This window comes from Panthera pardus, unplaced genomic scaffold, assembly GCF_024362965.1.
Source record: "Panthera pardus isolate Hobbes unplaced genomic scaffold, ASM2436296v1 HiC_scaffold_10, whole genome shotgun sequence".
Classification (NCBI taxonomy): Eukaryota; Metazoa; Chordata; class Mammalia; order Carnivora; family Felidae; genus Panthera; species Panthera pardus.
Window position 1 is genome coordinate 15,126,152 of NW_026526655.1, and position 14,342 is coordinate 15,140,493.

General features: G+C 47.2%; 1 protein-coding gene and 1 pseudogene across 1 annotated transcript; both read right to left on the bottom strand.

Annotated features, from left to right (window-relative positions):
• Positions 1 to 6,135: 6,135 nt before the first annotated feature.
• Positions 6,136 to 8,347, bottom strand: KCNE4 (potassium voltage-gated channel subfamily E regulatory subunit 4). Its single transcript, XM_019445790.2, has 2 exons — positions 8,171 to 8,347; positions 6,136 to 7,567 (listed from the first exon to the last, which is right to left on the bottom strand). The coding sequence occupies exon 2, from the start codon at positions 7,535 to 7,537 to the stop codon at positions 7,034 to 7,036; it is 504 nt and encodes a 167-aa protein (XP_019301335.1). The 5' UTR covers positions 7,538 to 7,567; positions 8,171 to 8,347; the 3' UTR covers positions 6,136 to 7,033.
• A 1,272-nt stretch (positions 8,348 to 9,619) lies between these two features.
• Positions 9,620 to 12,094, bottom strand: LOC109264754 (protein LLP homolog; annotated as a pseudogene).
• Between the last annotated feature and the right edge of the window lie 2,248 nt (positions 12,095 to 14,342).

Sequence of the window (14,342 nt, forward strand, 5' to 3'; positions counted from 1 at the left end):
CTGCTTTGGGGGAATGTGTTTACTTCTGCCAGCTCAGATCCATCCCCCCGCAAAGAGCAGTAACTACCGGGGTTTGGCCGAGAAAAAAGAAGCTACTTCCTGGCAAGGTTTGTGGGGCCAGCAAATGGAGCACCAGTGACTCAGAGCAGGGAAGGTCACGATGAGAAGTCCTTCCAGGTCTTTTGCTTTTGCTAAGCCACGGCAGAGCCCTCCATGACTGTACCCACCATGGGGATCCTGAACCAAATGTTAGGAAAGCTGAGTTGTGATCCCAGCTCCGATCCTGTCTCCCTCGAAGACTTTGAACAAGTCAGTTAACCACTGTGGGCCTTAATTTCCTCACCCTTAAACAGAAGGGTTGGGTTAGATGGTGTAGAAGGAAACTTCCAACATTCTGTATCTCTCTAATGTCATCGTGCCCTGCATTCATCTGATGGGCGAGGTTTTGCTGCAACGGAAAAAAAAAACCAACTTCTTAATACTTGACATAGCTTATATGACTTTTTTAAGTATTTATTTATTAATCTTGAGAGAGAGAGAGTGAGTGTGAGCAGGGGAGGGGGAGAGAGAGAGGGAGTATCCCAAGCAGGCTCCACGCTGTCATCACAGAGCCTGATGCAGGACTCGATCTCATGAACCGCGAGATCATGACCTGAGCCAAAATCAAGAGTCAGACACTCAACCGACTGAGCCACCCAGACGCCCCTCCCATGGCTTGTATGATTACTACCTCACACAAAGTCAGCTGCAGGTTTGGGCAACTCTCCAGAGCAACTGCCTTCCACGAATTACTCTTCCAGGCTGATTCATGCTCCAACTATTATTTATACCACCTGGAACATATGGTCTCACTAGTTTCATGCAAGGAAGGAAGGTACTAGAGAATCATACCTGGGCTTTTCACTGACTCTGCTGACATGTGACATACATCACTTTCACTCAGTTTACATTGACCAGAATGAGTCATATCCTTGACCTGCTGTTAGAAGAGGAAGGGCCCGAGAAGGGGTTGAGAAGTGGAAATTTTCCACGTTCTCAGAAGGAGAGAAGAGCTGGATGTTGGTGCGTGCTAGTAACATCTACACACAGCTCCCCATCGAAGACAAAGACTTGTTATTTTTCCAGTTGCTTCACATGCACTCAGTTCTGACAGTGTTTCGAGGTCAATAGAGAAGATGTTACTATCTTCCTTTTACCGAGGAGGAAACCCAGAGAGGCTGGGCAACAAATATAATGTCGCAAAGCTGCCTAATGTCTGGGATGGCACTGGATTCCAAGCCTCACGCTCTCTGCTTCCTGCTGGTTTGAAGAATCGCAGATTTATATCAAATGACCTGGATTGGAATCCTGATCCTTTATTACACTGGCCAGCAATTACCTTCTCCGAGCCTCGACTTTCATACCTACATTAACAGCAGCGGAGATCTAGTTCAGAGTTTGCTTGAGAGGATCAAGTAAGATAATCAAAGGGAAAGCACCTATCACAGAACAAGGCAAATACTGAGTAAACAATACGTTCTGTCCTTTTAAGTACACCACAGTGTCCTCAAATGTTTCAAAGACATAAACTATGTATTCTCACATCCAGAGAGCCCTGCACACAGGAAGATTCCACTAATGTTATAAGTTAACCAGAAACAGCGTTCTTTTTATCGGAAATCATCTCTGGGAAGACTCTGACCACTTTGGTGCCTAAGCAGATGTTGTGTTTTCCCAGCACCTGGTGACGTGCCCAGAATGGAGTAGTAGGCGCTCAAAGCACTGGGTGACACGTGTGCTTGACATGTAATACGTGCTTCGTAAGTATTATGCATCGTGGTTTCTCCTTCCTTTTTGTCGTTTTCATTCCTTTTATGGAATGGTGGGTAGCAAGAGAGGAAAAGGAGGGAGGCTGGGGAAAGAGATGCTGCGGACTGAATATTTGTGTGCCACATGTGGAAATCTACCCCCCCCCCATATGACGGTATTAGGAGGTGGGGCTTTGGGGAGGTGATTCGGTCATGAGGGTGGGGTCCTCATGAATGAGATTAGTACCCTCAAAAGAAGAAGCCAGAGAGTTAGCTTCCTCTTTTTCTGTCCTGTGAGGATACAAGAAGTCAGTCATCCACACACCAGAAGGGGATTGTCACCAGAATCCGATCACACTGGAAGCCTGATCACAGACCGCCAGCCTCCAGAACTATGAGAAATACATTTCTGTTGTCTATAAGCCACCCAGTCTATGATATTTTGTTATAGCAGCTGGAACAGACGAAGACAACAGAGAAAACGCCATTCACCATCTTTGAACAGGGGGTGGAAAACCAGTAAGGACAGAAAAGGGTATGGCTATTGATGTGAAGAATTCTTTTTTTTTTTTTTTAATTAAAAAAATTTTTTTTAATGTTTATTTATTTTGGAGAGACAGAGACAGAGTGCAAAAGGGGGAGGGGCAGAGGGGGGGAGACCCAGAATCCGAAGCAGACTCCAGGCCCCAAGCTGTCAGCGCAGAGCCCGACGCGGGGCTCAAACTCACAAACCGCGAGATCATGACCTGAGCCGAAGTCGGGGGCTCAACTGACCCAGACACCCAAGTGCCCCGATGTAACGAATTCTTTACGTTCCTTAGCAAGAAAATACAAGTTAAGAAAAGAAATCCCTAGAGCTGGGAGAACAAAATTTCAGCCCTATGGTGAAGGGGGCAGGAAAGAAGCAAAGAGAAGGAAGAAAAGGTTGTGCAGGACAAAAGGACAATGTTGTCCCTGCCTCCCCTCCTCCACGCCATGAATGGAGGCTACTGTGGCTTGAAGCTCTTCGTTGCCTGTGTCAAGGACCAAATCCCAACTTCCTAAAGTTGCTCTAATGATCCAGTGCCATGGGGCCACGGGCTCCTCCTTCAAACAAGTGACCTTGGCTGGTTATCTCCATGGTAACAGCTCACATCCCAAACTGTTCCTTCCTGTGTGGGAAGAAACATTTCAGAAATGGAGAAAGGCAAAACCAAACAGTAGCTTTTTTCTCTTATGACCCTTCTTCTTTGGCAAGTCGTATCCTTTTCCTGACCATTGCAGTCTCCTGAGGAAACCGTGCACAAAAGAGACAGTTCAGTGACTTTATCTGCAGATGTGCATCCAGGACACAATTTAAAAAGTAGAAGCCGGGAGTGGCTTTTCCTTCAGTTTCATACAGCACTTGGTATTTTTCACCCCCCCCCCGCGCCCCCAAAGGGAAAGGGCAGTATGTCCTCCTCGTGGTGGAAGAGAGGGACGGCAGGTCAGAGAGGTGGGGTGCTTTCCGCACAGCCGCGGAGCAACAGAGCCATGGAGTTAGGCTAGAAAGCCAGACATAACAAGACTGAGCCTCTACTGTAGCCCCATTCACACCCCGCCTGCCTGCGGTCCACCCCCTGCCTGAGCGGCCAGCCTGGTCAACGAGCTGAGCTATCTCCCTCCAGCCCTAGACTCTGCCTCCTGTCCCATAAAGCCATGACACTCCCGGTGATTTTCTCCAACAGGATGCCTAGATGTGGGGCAACTGCGTTGTAAGCTCACTGTTCTGTCTGTTCCACAGCGTCTATGATCAGAGTGACGTTTTACAGGATGGTAACTGACTCTTCCTCAGCTGAACCCCGGAAGTGCCTGCCTGAACACAAAACCCTCCAGTTGTGGATCCCAAATGTACGATGGGGTCTACTTTCCAACCAGAATCACAAGCCAAGAGCACTCTTTCCCTGGCCCGATTTCAGCCTTTCCCGGTAGTTTTGATCCCATGATTCTGTCCGTGAAAGAAAACTTTTTCTCTGCAGCATCCCTGCCTGACTTTGACGTACAAAGGTGTAATTAGAACAGCATGGAGTTAGAACTCATCCCTAACATTTCAGTGCTTTAAAATATGTTTCTAATATCCTAGGTGCATAGGGCCAAATTCTCTTCTCAGTTTTTCACATGCATGAGTAAATCCACACAGACTAAACCCCTTGGGCCTTAGGTTTTGCTTAGAAGTTCTTCTTCTTTTTTTTTTTTTTTTAAAGAAAACAAATATTCCATTAAAACGACATAGTGTACTCTTCATATTTTTAGGACAATTAGAGTTTAGAATTCCCTCTTCTTCCGCCCCTGGTTAAAAAGGAAAAAAAAATCTTAACTCTTTCTTCACCAAGAATGACATGAAGCCAGGATTAATTGAAAGGCTTTCTTTTCAGATAATGTTCTCATGTTATGTTGTCAAAATACCAACTGGTGACTTGAGATCCTTGATGCGCTTTGGGAAGAATCCAGGCTGTCCTTTTGCCAGATAAATACTTTAGGGAGACAGTTATTTGTGAACCTAATGGAAACATTTACTTGAAACAGAAAAGCTAAACTCACAGGAAACAGAGAAACATAAAAGTAAGGCCCCTCTCTACCATCTGCTTGTCTCAAAATGGGTCACCGGTTTTGGTCATTTTTCTTTAGGACTTCCGACTGTGGAAACAGCATCATAAAGGAGAGATCGCAGCATCCTGGCCGCTGGCCGGGCCTCGGCCCGTGCGCTGGAGCGAAATCAACACCAAGTGGGAGGAGCTAGACAGTCAAGTGCCTGGGACCGGAAGGAGCGCCAAGGCCGACCCACCGCGTGGGCGCTTCGCTTTGCCCCTAAGCCTATGTTGCCGCGTGTGCTGCAACTCACTGCCCCTTCGTCTGTGCTGCCGTGGCCACTTGTGGATAATATTTGAGTAGCCAACATGCAAATCCAATGTTTTCCAGCGACCAAATTTGGAGTAACATCTTTACAGCAATTGCCATGTCACAGGCGTGTTCAAATTCAAGGGTCCCACAGCCCCCAAATTTAAAATGAGAGGTGGATGCAGCACCCATCTACACTTTTGTTTTGTTTTGTTTTATTCATTGCAAAGCATATCAAAGGATGGGGAAGCCCAGCCCCGCTCACTCCATGATTCAGGCAGAAATAAGATACAACTTCGTGTGAGTCTGATTCTGAAGATGATCCGGATCCAGAGACGGCTTGGGAAATGGCTGGCAGGTCCTGAAACTAGGAATTATAGTGAAGAATCCAAGACAGAACCCATAATTTCGCAGGGAAAATGTGTTTTATTTAAATTAAAAAATAGTGTGAAAATTACAAACTGTTAAATACAGAAGACAATTTTATACAACTTAATAGAATAAGAAGGAAGTATATACATCACTTTTTTAATAGGCGCAGATAGACTTGCACCAAACTTCAGGATTAAGCAATGGAAAATGTGACCATGCACAAGTCCGTCGCAGTGAAGTTTCAGAATTCAAGTGATTCCAGGCAAGGAGCCAAACTTAACTTGGCTTCTTTCACCTTAAACAGCCCCCTTGGAGTAAATCCACACTCGCAATTTTAAAGTGAACGGCGGGCCCTTCCCGCCCCCCCCCCCAAACATAAATTTCCTCTAGCACTGTGTTAAGGCAAACTGATAAACCAGTTTCTCCACTGTTAACCCTTCCATGGGAACAGTGGTTATTGCTATCTCCAATCAAGGGAGAGTATGTCTTTAAAAAAAAAAAAAAAATCTTTTTCTTTTTTTCTTTTTTTTTGGTTTTACTAGAATTAAATTTGACCTTTTGGTGTGTTTCTCTTCCTGCTTGCCTTCAAGGGCCGAACGGCTCTGCTACAAAGCTACTGACCGCAGGAACACACGGAGACATTAGCAAGCATTCCTGAGCGTTTGCTTTTAGATTTCTCGTCTCTCGGCTGAAGTATTAACATTCTGCTGCCCAGAGAACTTTGCAGAGTAGAATGTGGTATGTGCCTCCCTGGTTCACTCCTGGGAAAAACGACAGCCTGAACAGGGGGGGTGATGCGCCCTGGATTTCCCAGTTACGTGCGTTCTGGGTCTCCAACTGCTCCTTTAAATAACAGAACCATTCTCAGGCTGACTGGCCGAGTGGGAAATATTTTGTCCAAGCTTCCTCACACCAGGCCATACAGGATTTACCACAGAGTCTTAACATCCAAAGACATCCTCCCGGCCCCCTGGGGATCTCAATTCAGGAGCCTCATGAAGGCAGTGAGCCTCTTGATGACAAGCCCAGGACCACACAGCAGATCAGCGTCCGGGCTCGGGATCAGAAAACAGAACCCGGACCCCTGCTTTGTGCGACCTCCGCCTGACTATGCCCTTCGAGGCCCACGTTACGTCGACTCCCAGCTCCGAAAACGAGGCTGGGAAAAAAGCAGCAGCAGAGCTAACGGCTTGGCCTCGTTCAACCCCACCATCACCCTTTCTGGAAAGATCCAGAAGAGTCCCCTGCATGGCTATTCAGAGTGCAGGTTAGATTCTGGGGAAGCCTTTGCAACCAAGAAAATGTCCCACCAGCATGCGAGGCCGGATGGTCTGAGGTCAGAGTTCAAGGTCATAGGTTAGACAAAGGGTCAAAGTAGCAGATTACATTTTATAATCCCAGCCAAGGTTATCAGGCTTAAAGGTTGCTTTTTCTTTTTTCTGACAGTATGCAAATGAGCCAGGTTTCGCTCTCCAGCTTTCTGCTATCAAACAAAAGTCTTCCTTCAGACATCCCCCCTCTAACCTAAAAGACCTCCAAAATAAGTGCTGTACCCCACTACAGGGACACAGGAGAGGTACTTACAGCCAATCAGATCTAGAACAAAGCTCTAGGCAAATTAGCAGATCAAAACTAGTCCCTCAGCGTGTCCTGGGCGTTGGGCAGCCCTGGGAGGGGGGCAGACGCCGTAGGAGTTAGTTGCCCAGGGCATCCAGCGCGGAAACAAGGGCAAGCACGGCCACCTGCCGAATTCTGAACCGGAACCCCAGCCCCCAGGCCCCAAAGTCAGCGTACACACTGCACGTCTTCAGGGCTTTTCCGTGGCAGGTCTACACCGCAGGCCCGGCGGCGGCGTGGACAACTGGCTGCTCCCTCAGGCTGAGCCTTGGCCCCCCATTCAGGGGCTTGCCCAAGGTCTCTTTAAAGTGGCAGCGGCATGCACTGCAAAAGTGAAACCAGACACGGAAAGTGTCCGTCCCCTCTCTGAGAGTGCTGGCTGATGGGGGGCCCCGGGGGTGCTAGGAATTCTGATGGATGTTCTCCGAGGAGCCTTCGCTGCTTTCGTTGAGGAGCGTCTCCGAGGTCTCCCCCAGCTCATCGTCCGCCCCCTCCTCCTGGATGGTGAGGTGCACGTCCGGTGTGGAGGACTCGGAGCTCACGCTGTCGCCTTCCATGGAGCAGAGGGTACAAGACAGGGCGGGCGCCACACTCTCCTGCAGCATGTTTAGCATCATGGGCACCTGCACGGACCTCAGGCCCGACACCATGGGCAGCGGCTTCATGGCCTCCCCCCAGAGCCTCTCCTCATCCTTGTACAGCAGCAGCAGGCTGGACTTCTTCTCCCGCCTCTTAGATTTCATATAGCCCAGCATGATTCCGATCAAGAAGATGCCGTAGAAGGACATGACGACCAGAATGTAGAAGTACTCGTTGCCGTTGCTGCTCCCGCTGCCCGGCACGTGGGACACAAGGTGGCCGCTGGGGGCTGCGGTGCTGGGGTGCGTGCTGTTCAGAGGCTCCATCTCAGTATTGAAGCACCACTCAACCAGGGTCTGGGGAGAAACCTGCAGGTTAGAACTCTCCCACGGGTCCACGGTGCAGGGAGGGGGGGTGAGCATAAGGTTTGTGGGATCGCAACGTCGTAAAAGCCTGTAACTGCACCGGGCAGTGGCGGTAAGAGGTCCCACAAACTAGTTGGCAGACGTTAGCAATGAAAGGTCAGAGTGGAGGGGGAAGATAGGGAGAAACGTGACCAGGGGTTTTCTTTTTGTAGTGTATACATGTCCTCATAATTGCATTTCCTAAAGTGAGCGTGTCAAAAGCATTGCCTTTTTTTTTTTTTTGAAAAGCAAAAGGAAAAAGTATAAGACGAGGGGGCATAGAGGAAAATAAATAACATTTGAATCACTGGGAAGCTTTGTCAAACTGAGAGAAAGAAAGAAAGAAAGAAAGAAAGAAAGAAAGAAAGAAAGAAAGAAAGAAAGAGAGAAAGAGAAAAAAGCTAGCTTACATTTTCCTTCTCAGACCCAAACCTATTTTTAATTCAAACCCAAGTTTCCTTACAACAAAGAGAGGGAAGGAAAACTTCATCTGCTGGTTGCCAGAAACATCCTTGTTTCAAATGTTTCTGAAACAAAGTTGCATTGCTAACTTACCGAAGGCTGGCAAATTTCTTCCAAAGTCCGGAGTTGCTAAGTGGCCAAGCCCAAGAGCGTGCTTCCTCTGCGCGGGGCTCAGCTCAGCGCTCTGACACTCTGCTCCCGGGATATATAGTCAAGAAGTGCATCGTCACGTGTTCGGGGAGGAAGATTTACAACAGAGGTTGGTCGTGGCAGAATGAACAGTGCACTCAGAGCGCTGAACTGCACAGCTGTGCAAAGAAAGAGAGAGACGGGGAAGCAGGGATGGCTTCTCATCCCCCAGCCCAGAGCCAGAGTTTCCAGGTGGCCCTGAATATAGTGAAAGGGGAGGGGCGGGGGGAGAATGTGCCCACTGGGAACGGTTACCCCAAAGTCTGCGCTCATTGGAAATTAGTTAACTCCCTCTTGGGGAAAAACCGTGATGCCTTCCACAGGTTTCCAGAGACAGTCAGACACCATCATCTGGATAAAGGACAGTTGGAATCAAGTGCAGGATTGACTGTCAAGAAACTGGGACTTACGTTTCTGTTCTTCCTAACGACGCAAACTCCATAAATCCTTCCCAAACCTTTCTGCACTTCAGATTCCTGGTCTGTAAAACTGTTGGAGGTGAGGGCTTCACCATGCAGAATTCTGTGCACTGCGTGAGCTTTTGAATCGCTGTCAGCTTAATCATTCTAAGATTTAAGGCTGCCTGGTGCCAGATAGCCTTTTGAAAACATGGAGACGTTCTACCTGTCTTCTGCAGCCAGCTCATAGATTTAGTTTTCATAATAAAAAAATCTATTTTTTATAATAAACAGGGAATCCTCCAGCTTCTCTTCAATAGCCTGCGTAAGGTGAACACGGGTTATGGTGCAGGGCACCGTGGGTAGGTGTTGGCACCGTGGGTAGGTGTTGCCCCCGTTCAACGGCACTCAGCTCCTCCTCGGTGGCGTCACACAGAAGCCATCCACACATCTCTTTGCTGTCTCTGGGGGGTCGGGGGAGGGGCAGGAATGCTGCCGGTGACCCGCCGAGCTCAGTTCAAGCTTTTAAAACCTATGCAGACCTTGTGTTAAAATGGCCGCTGTGATCAAACTTGGAAAAGAGATTGAAGACTTTGATGTCAGTCCATCCGCTCCCCGGGATGCTTATTCTGAGAGGCTATTAGTCCAAGTTAAAGTCAACTGGGAGGGATGCTGCGTTCCCAGTTGTCTGCGGCCTATGAATCGCAGCCAGGCTATCCTGGGGAATCGACCCTAGAGAAGACATTTCTCGTGGTTCTGCTGCTGTTAAACCGGAGCTCAAGGCAAGCATGGCAACATCTGGAATGTGTAGAGCCCAAGCACTGGGACTTTCACAGCTGCTACACGAACTCACCCAGCTTCGTGCCCGGCCCTAAGTCTATGAGGACACCTGTGCAAAGAGCGGGAGAATGAGCACGTGCTCCTATCTTCCCCACCGGTCTACTCACCTTATGCTTTAGGCTGTGTTCACCCGTAAGTCCCCAGCTTGCTCCAAGGTCGAAGCCCTGACCATTCCAACACCAAGATCATCTGTACACTGGACATTTGGTCATACCAATAAAGACATCCTCACGGCTACATTGATACGTGAAAAGCTGCACGGCTACCTTGGCCAAGGTAGATTTGGCCTTTGCAACTTGTTTTTATCATAAGCACCTGACAACTTCCATCTACAATGATGCTGACAGTGGTTTGTCAGGGTCATCGGAACGAGAGAGACATTGTTGATGGTGGAGCCCAGTATTGCATGTAATCCATGCCTTGGGACATAACAGATTTGTAATCACCCATCAGTGGCCAAACACTGCGAATCTACAAGCCTCCGGAGGCAGAGAGGAGATGGCAGATTTAAGAAGCAAGGAAGTTGGGGCACCTGGGTGGCTCAGTCGGTTAAGCGTCCGACTTCAGCTCAGGTCACGATCTCACGGTCCGTGAGTTCGAGCCCCGCGTCGGGCTCTGGGCTGATGATGGCCCAGAGCCTGGAGCCTGCTTCCAATTCTGTGTCTCCCTCTCTCTCTGACCCTCCCCCGTTCATGCTCTGCCTCTCTCTGTCTCAAAAATAAATAAACGTTAAAAAAATAAAAAATAAAAAAAAATAAAAAAAAAAAAGAAGCAATGAAGCATGAAGCCGGGGGCCGGGAAGCCGTGCCCGAAGCCGAAGTTGCAAACGAGAGAAATCCTCCAAATCAAGCCAACGGTCCCAAGACAACAAAACCAAGAAAAAGATGGATGAATCCAGAATGAAGTCCAAAAGGCAGAGCAATTCAGAGACGTAGGAAGAACAAAATCTTGTACAGGCACAAGGGAGGGAAGAGCCCAGAGGAAACTCGGTTGGATGCCTGCTGGGTGTCTCTGCTTCTTCTGGGACTCCATGCAGACTCCACGCATAGATGTTTCTCCTACAGTTAAAGAAATGATGCAAGTGAAGCACTTAGTGCCATATCTGGCAGAATGCGTGTGCCCCATCTATGCTTCCTGCTGTCATTTTTGAGAGTGCTTTGCTGCTAACGAGAACGTCAGGTTGTCTTCCGACGTGCATGTGCCTGACTTCAGGTTTTTTCTTGTTGCTCTTTCCTCTTCCATCAAGAATAGAATGGAAGACGTGGGGCTTGCCACCTCATTACCCACAGCCCAACCTTCTCTCCAGCTCTCACCCGTAACAGTATTACGCAAACGATGGCAGTGAATAATGGCGTACAATGTGAGGGAAGAAGGGAATGCATCTACCAACTGCACTTCATCAGGGAAAGGACGGGGACATGCAACAATTACTAATTCCTTCTACTCTGTGTCACAGTTTCAAGAGACAGCAATGTTAAAGAAGAAAATCCATTTTCCAAATATTTTCTCCTAGTCTGTGGCTGGCATTTCCATTTTCTGAAGTGTCTCTTTTTTTTTAATTTTTTTTAATGTTTATTTATTTTTGAGAGAGAGAGAGAGGGCATGGGCAGGGCAGGGGCAGAGAGAGAGGGAGACACAGAATCCGAAGCAGGCTTCAGGCTCTGAGCTGTCAGCCCAGAGCCCGACGTGGGGCTGGAACCTACAAACCGTGAGATCATGACCTGAGCTGAAGTTGGATGCTTAACCAACTGAGCCACCCAGGTACTCCCCCGCCTTTTTTTTTTAATCAAAGAAAATATTTTGTTCAAGCTCCCAAAACAAATTTGAGGAGTTAAGTTGGGTTTGAACTGAAGAAAAAAGCCAAGTGGAACCTGGAGAGAAAGTTTTCATTTGGGGGAAGTTGAAATCCATACATACATTCTAATCAAAGACCTGTCCCGAGTAGGGTTTTTCAAGTTTTTCAGAGTCTGCCAAGCCAAACCCTTCATGGCCTTTGCTAGTCTTGTTTGGCTTTTTCCCTTCCCTTTTTCTCGCTTGGCCTTCAGTCTTTCTCTTTGTCTCTGGTTCATTCATACGGGGTACTGCCCATGCTGGCCTAGAAGGCTCTTTGTTCCTCTTAAAATCAGTTTCCATTTGCATATCAACTTTTTCTTCTTGTGCCACTTACTAAGTTTTTCTCTTGACAATGTTGGGGTACCACCACAGTTGCTACCTCTTGAACATCTTTCATTACAGCATCACCATCAGGACGCCGGGGTGGCTCAGTCGGTTACGTGTCCAACCTTTGATTTGGGCTCAGGCCAAGATCCGAAGGTTCATGGGATCCAGCCCCGCATTGGACTGTGCACTGATACCACAGAGCCTGATTGAGTTTCCCTCTCTTCCTCTCTTTCTGTCCCTACCCTGCTTGTACACATGCTCGTGCTCTCTCTCTCTCTCTGCCTCTCTCAAAATAAATAAGTAAACAATTTAAAAAAACACTATCCACTTAAAGAATACTTTTAAGTCTGGTGAGTTCCTTTGGGGCATTCATTTTTGTCTTTTCAGCATGCATCTTCCTTTTCCACTTACTCCATAAGCTTTTAGCCATATTTTACCTGCAAAGTGACAAACTAGGAAACTCACGGAACCCAGGTAGTCCACGCTGACCAGAAGCTTCCACACAGCTGCTTTCCAGGCAGCCCCTTCCACACTCCCCGGAGCCCCCAGCCGTTGTGCTGTACTTCGAGAGCCAAGATGCCCCGGAAATCTTAACAACGTCTTTTGAAGAGCAAAACTTTCTTCATCTTGATAGATGCCAACTCATCAAAATTTTTCACAGTTTGCGCTTTTTTTTGTATCTTAAGAAATTTGGGGGGCACCTGGGTGGCCCAGTCGGTGAAGGGTCTGACTTCGGCTCAGGTCATGATCTCGTGGTCTGTGAGTTCAAGCCTCGCGATGGGCTCTGTGCTGACAGCTCAGAGCCCGGAGCCTGCTTCGGATTCTGCGTCTCCCTCTCTTTCTGCCGCTTCCCCACTTGTTCTCTGTCTCTCTCTGTCTCTCAAAAACAAATAAATGTAAAAAAAAAAAAAATTTTTTTTAAAGAAAAGGAAAAAAAGAAATTTTGTCTCAGGGAGCCTGGGTGGCTCAGTTGGTTAACCATCCAATTTCAGCTCAGGTCATGATCTCACAGTTGGTGAGTTTGAGCCCCATATTAAGCTCTGTGCTGACAGGGCAGAGCCTGGAACCTGCCTCAGATTCTATGTCTCTGTCTCTCTCTGCCCTTCCCCGACTCATGCTGTCTCTTAAAAAAAAAAAAAATTATTAAATTAAAAAAAAAAAAAATTTTGTCTCACCCAAAGTCACAAAGATTTTCTCCTATGAATTTTATCGCTTATCTCATATACTGAAGTCTGTGATTCATGTCAAGTTAAATTTTGTATGTAGTGCAAGGTATACATCAAGACTCATTTTCTTTTTTTTTTTTCTTTTTTTTTTAATGTTTATTTTTGAGACAGAGAGAGACAGAGCATGAACGGAGGAGGGTCAGAGAGAGAGGGAGACACAGAATCCGAAGCAGGCTCCAGGCTCTGAGCTGTCAGCACAGAGCCCGACACGGGGCTCGAACTCACGGACTGTGAGATCATGACCTGAGCCGAAGTCAGATGCTTAACTGACAGCCACCCAGGTGCCCCTACATTCATTTTCTTTTTGCGTATGTTTGTTTAATTGCTCTAGCATCATCTACTGAAAAGACTGTCCTTGGCCCATTGAGTTACCTTGGAATCTTGGTCAAAAATCAATTAACCATATATGTGTAAGTCTATTTCTGAGGTCTTTGTTCTGTTCTTTTGATCTGTCTATCCTTGCATTGATGGCATGCTGTTTTGATAAATCGATTCTGAGCTGGCATTTTAAATGAGTCTAAGATATTTCGCAGCCCATACCTAGCTGAGCGTCTGTTATGAATCGAGGCTTTGGTAAAGGCTTTGCTTACCTCAACCCTGTGAGGTAAGTATCATCATAATCACTTCATGGATAAGGAAACTGAAAGTCAGTGAGGCTAAGAAAATTGCCCAAGGCCGTGCCAATGGTAGTGGTCGACTCGGGATTTGAACCCAGGTGCGCACAATTCCAGAGCTCATTCTCTTTTTCCTACCCTTTGCCTCACTCGATGAAACAAAGAGACTGAGAAAAAGTAGAAAATAGAAGATGGATATTTTTCCAAATTTTTTTGAGCCTTAATAAAACTTTCTTCTTTTTTAATGCTTCCATTTTATTTATTTATTTTGAGAGAGCGAGGGAGAGAGAGAAAGAGCGTGCACATGTGCTGGGGAGGGGCAGAAAGAGAGAATCCCAAGCAGGCCCCGAGATGTCAGCACAGAGTCCAACGCAGGGCTCGGTCCCACAAACCATGAGATCATGACCTGGGCTGAAATCAAGAGTCAGACACTCAACCGACTGAGCCACCCAGGCGCCCCATAAAACTCTCCTTTAAAAAGTGAATTCCTACATGGCCAGACATAGATGCAGGCGTGCAGTTACAAATTGTTTATTCTGAACTCATGCTATCAAAAACATTGGAGGCTGCACCAAACTCAATATGTTCTCGAAGTTATCAGAGAAGTAGAAATACTTTTATCCTTTCTCCATATGGTCCGTAGTAAAACAATTTCCCTTTTGCTCATAGTCGTAACTGATTTCTGGTCTTGTTTTGATTTTTTTTTTTTCCCCCTGACACAGTCCTGACACACAACTTTCTCCCGAGCTTTGAGTATTTTAACTTCCTGGTGACGTCATTTTTACCAAATGACCCTGGCCACACATCTCTGAAATTATGTTCGCAGCTTCTGTGACTA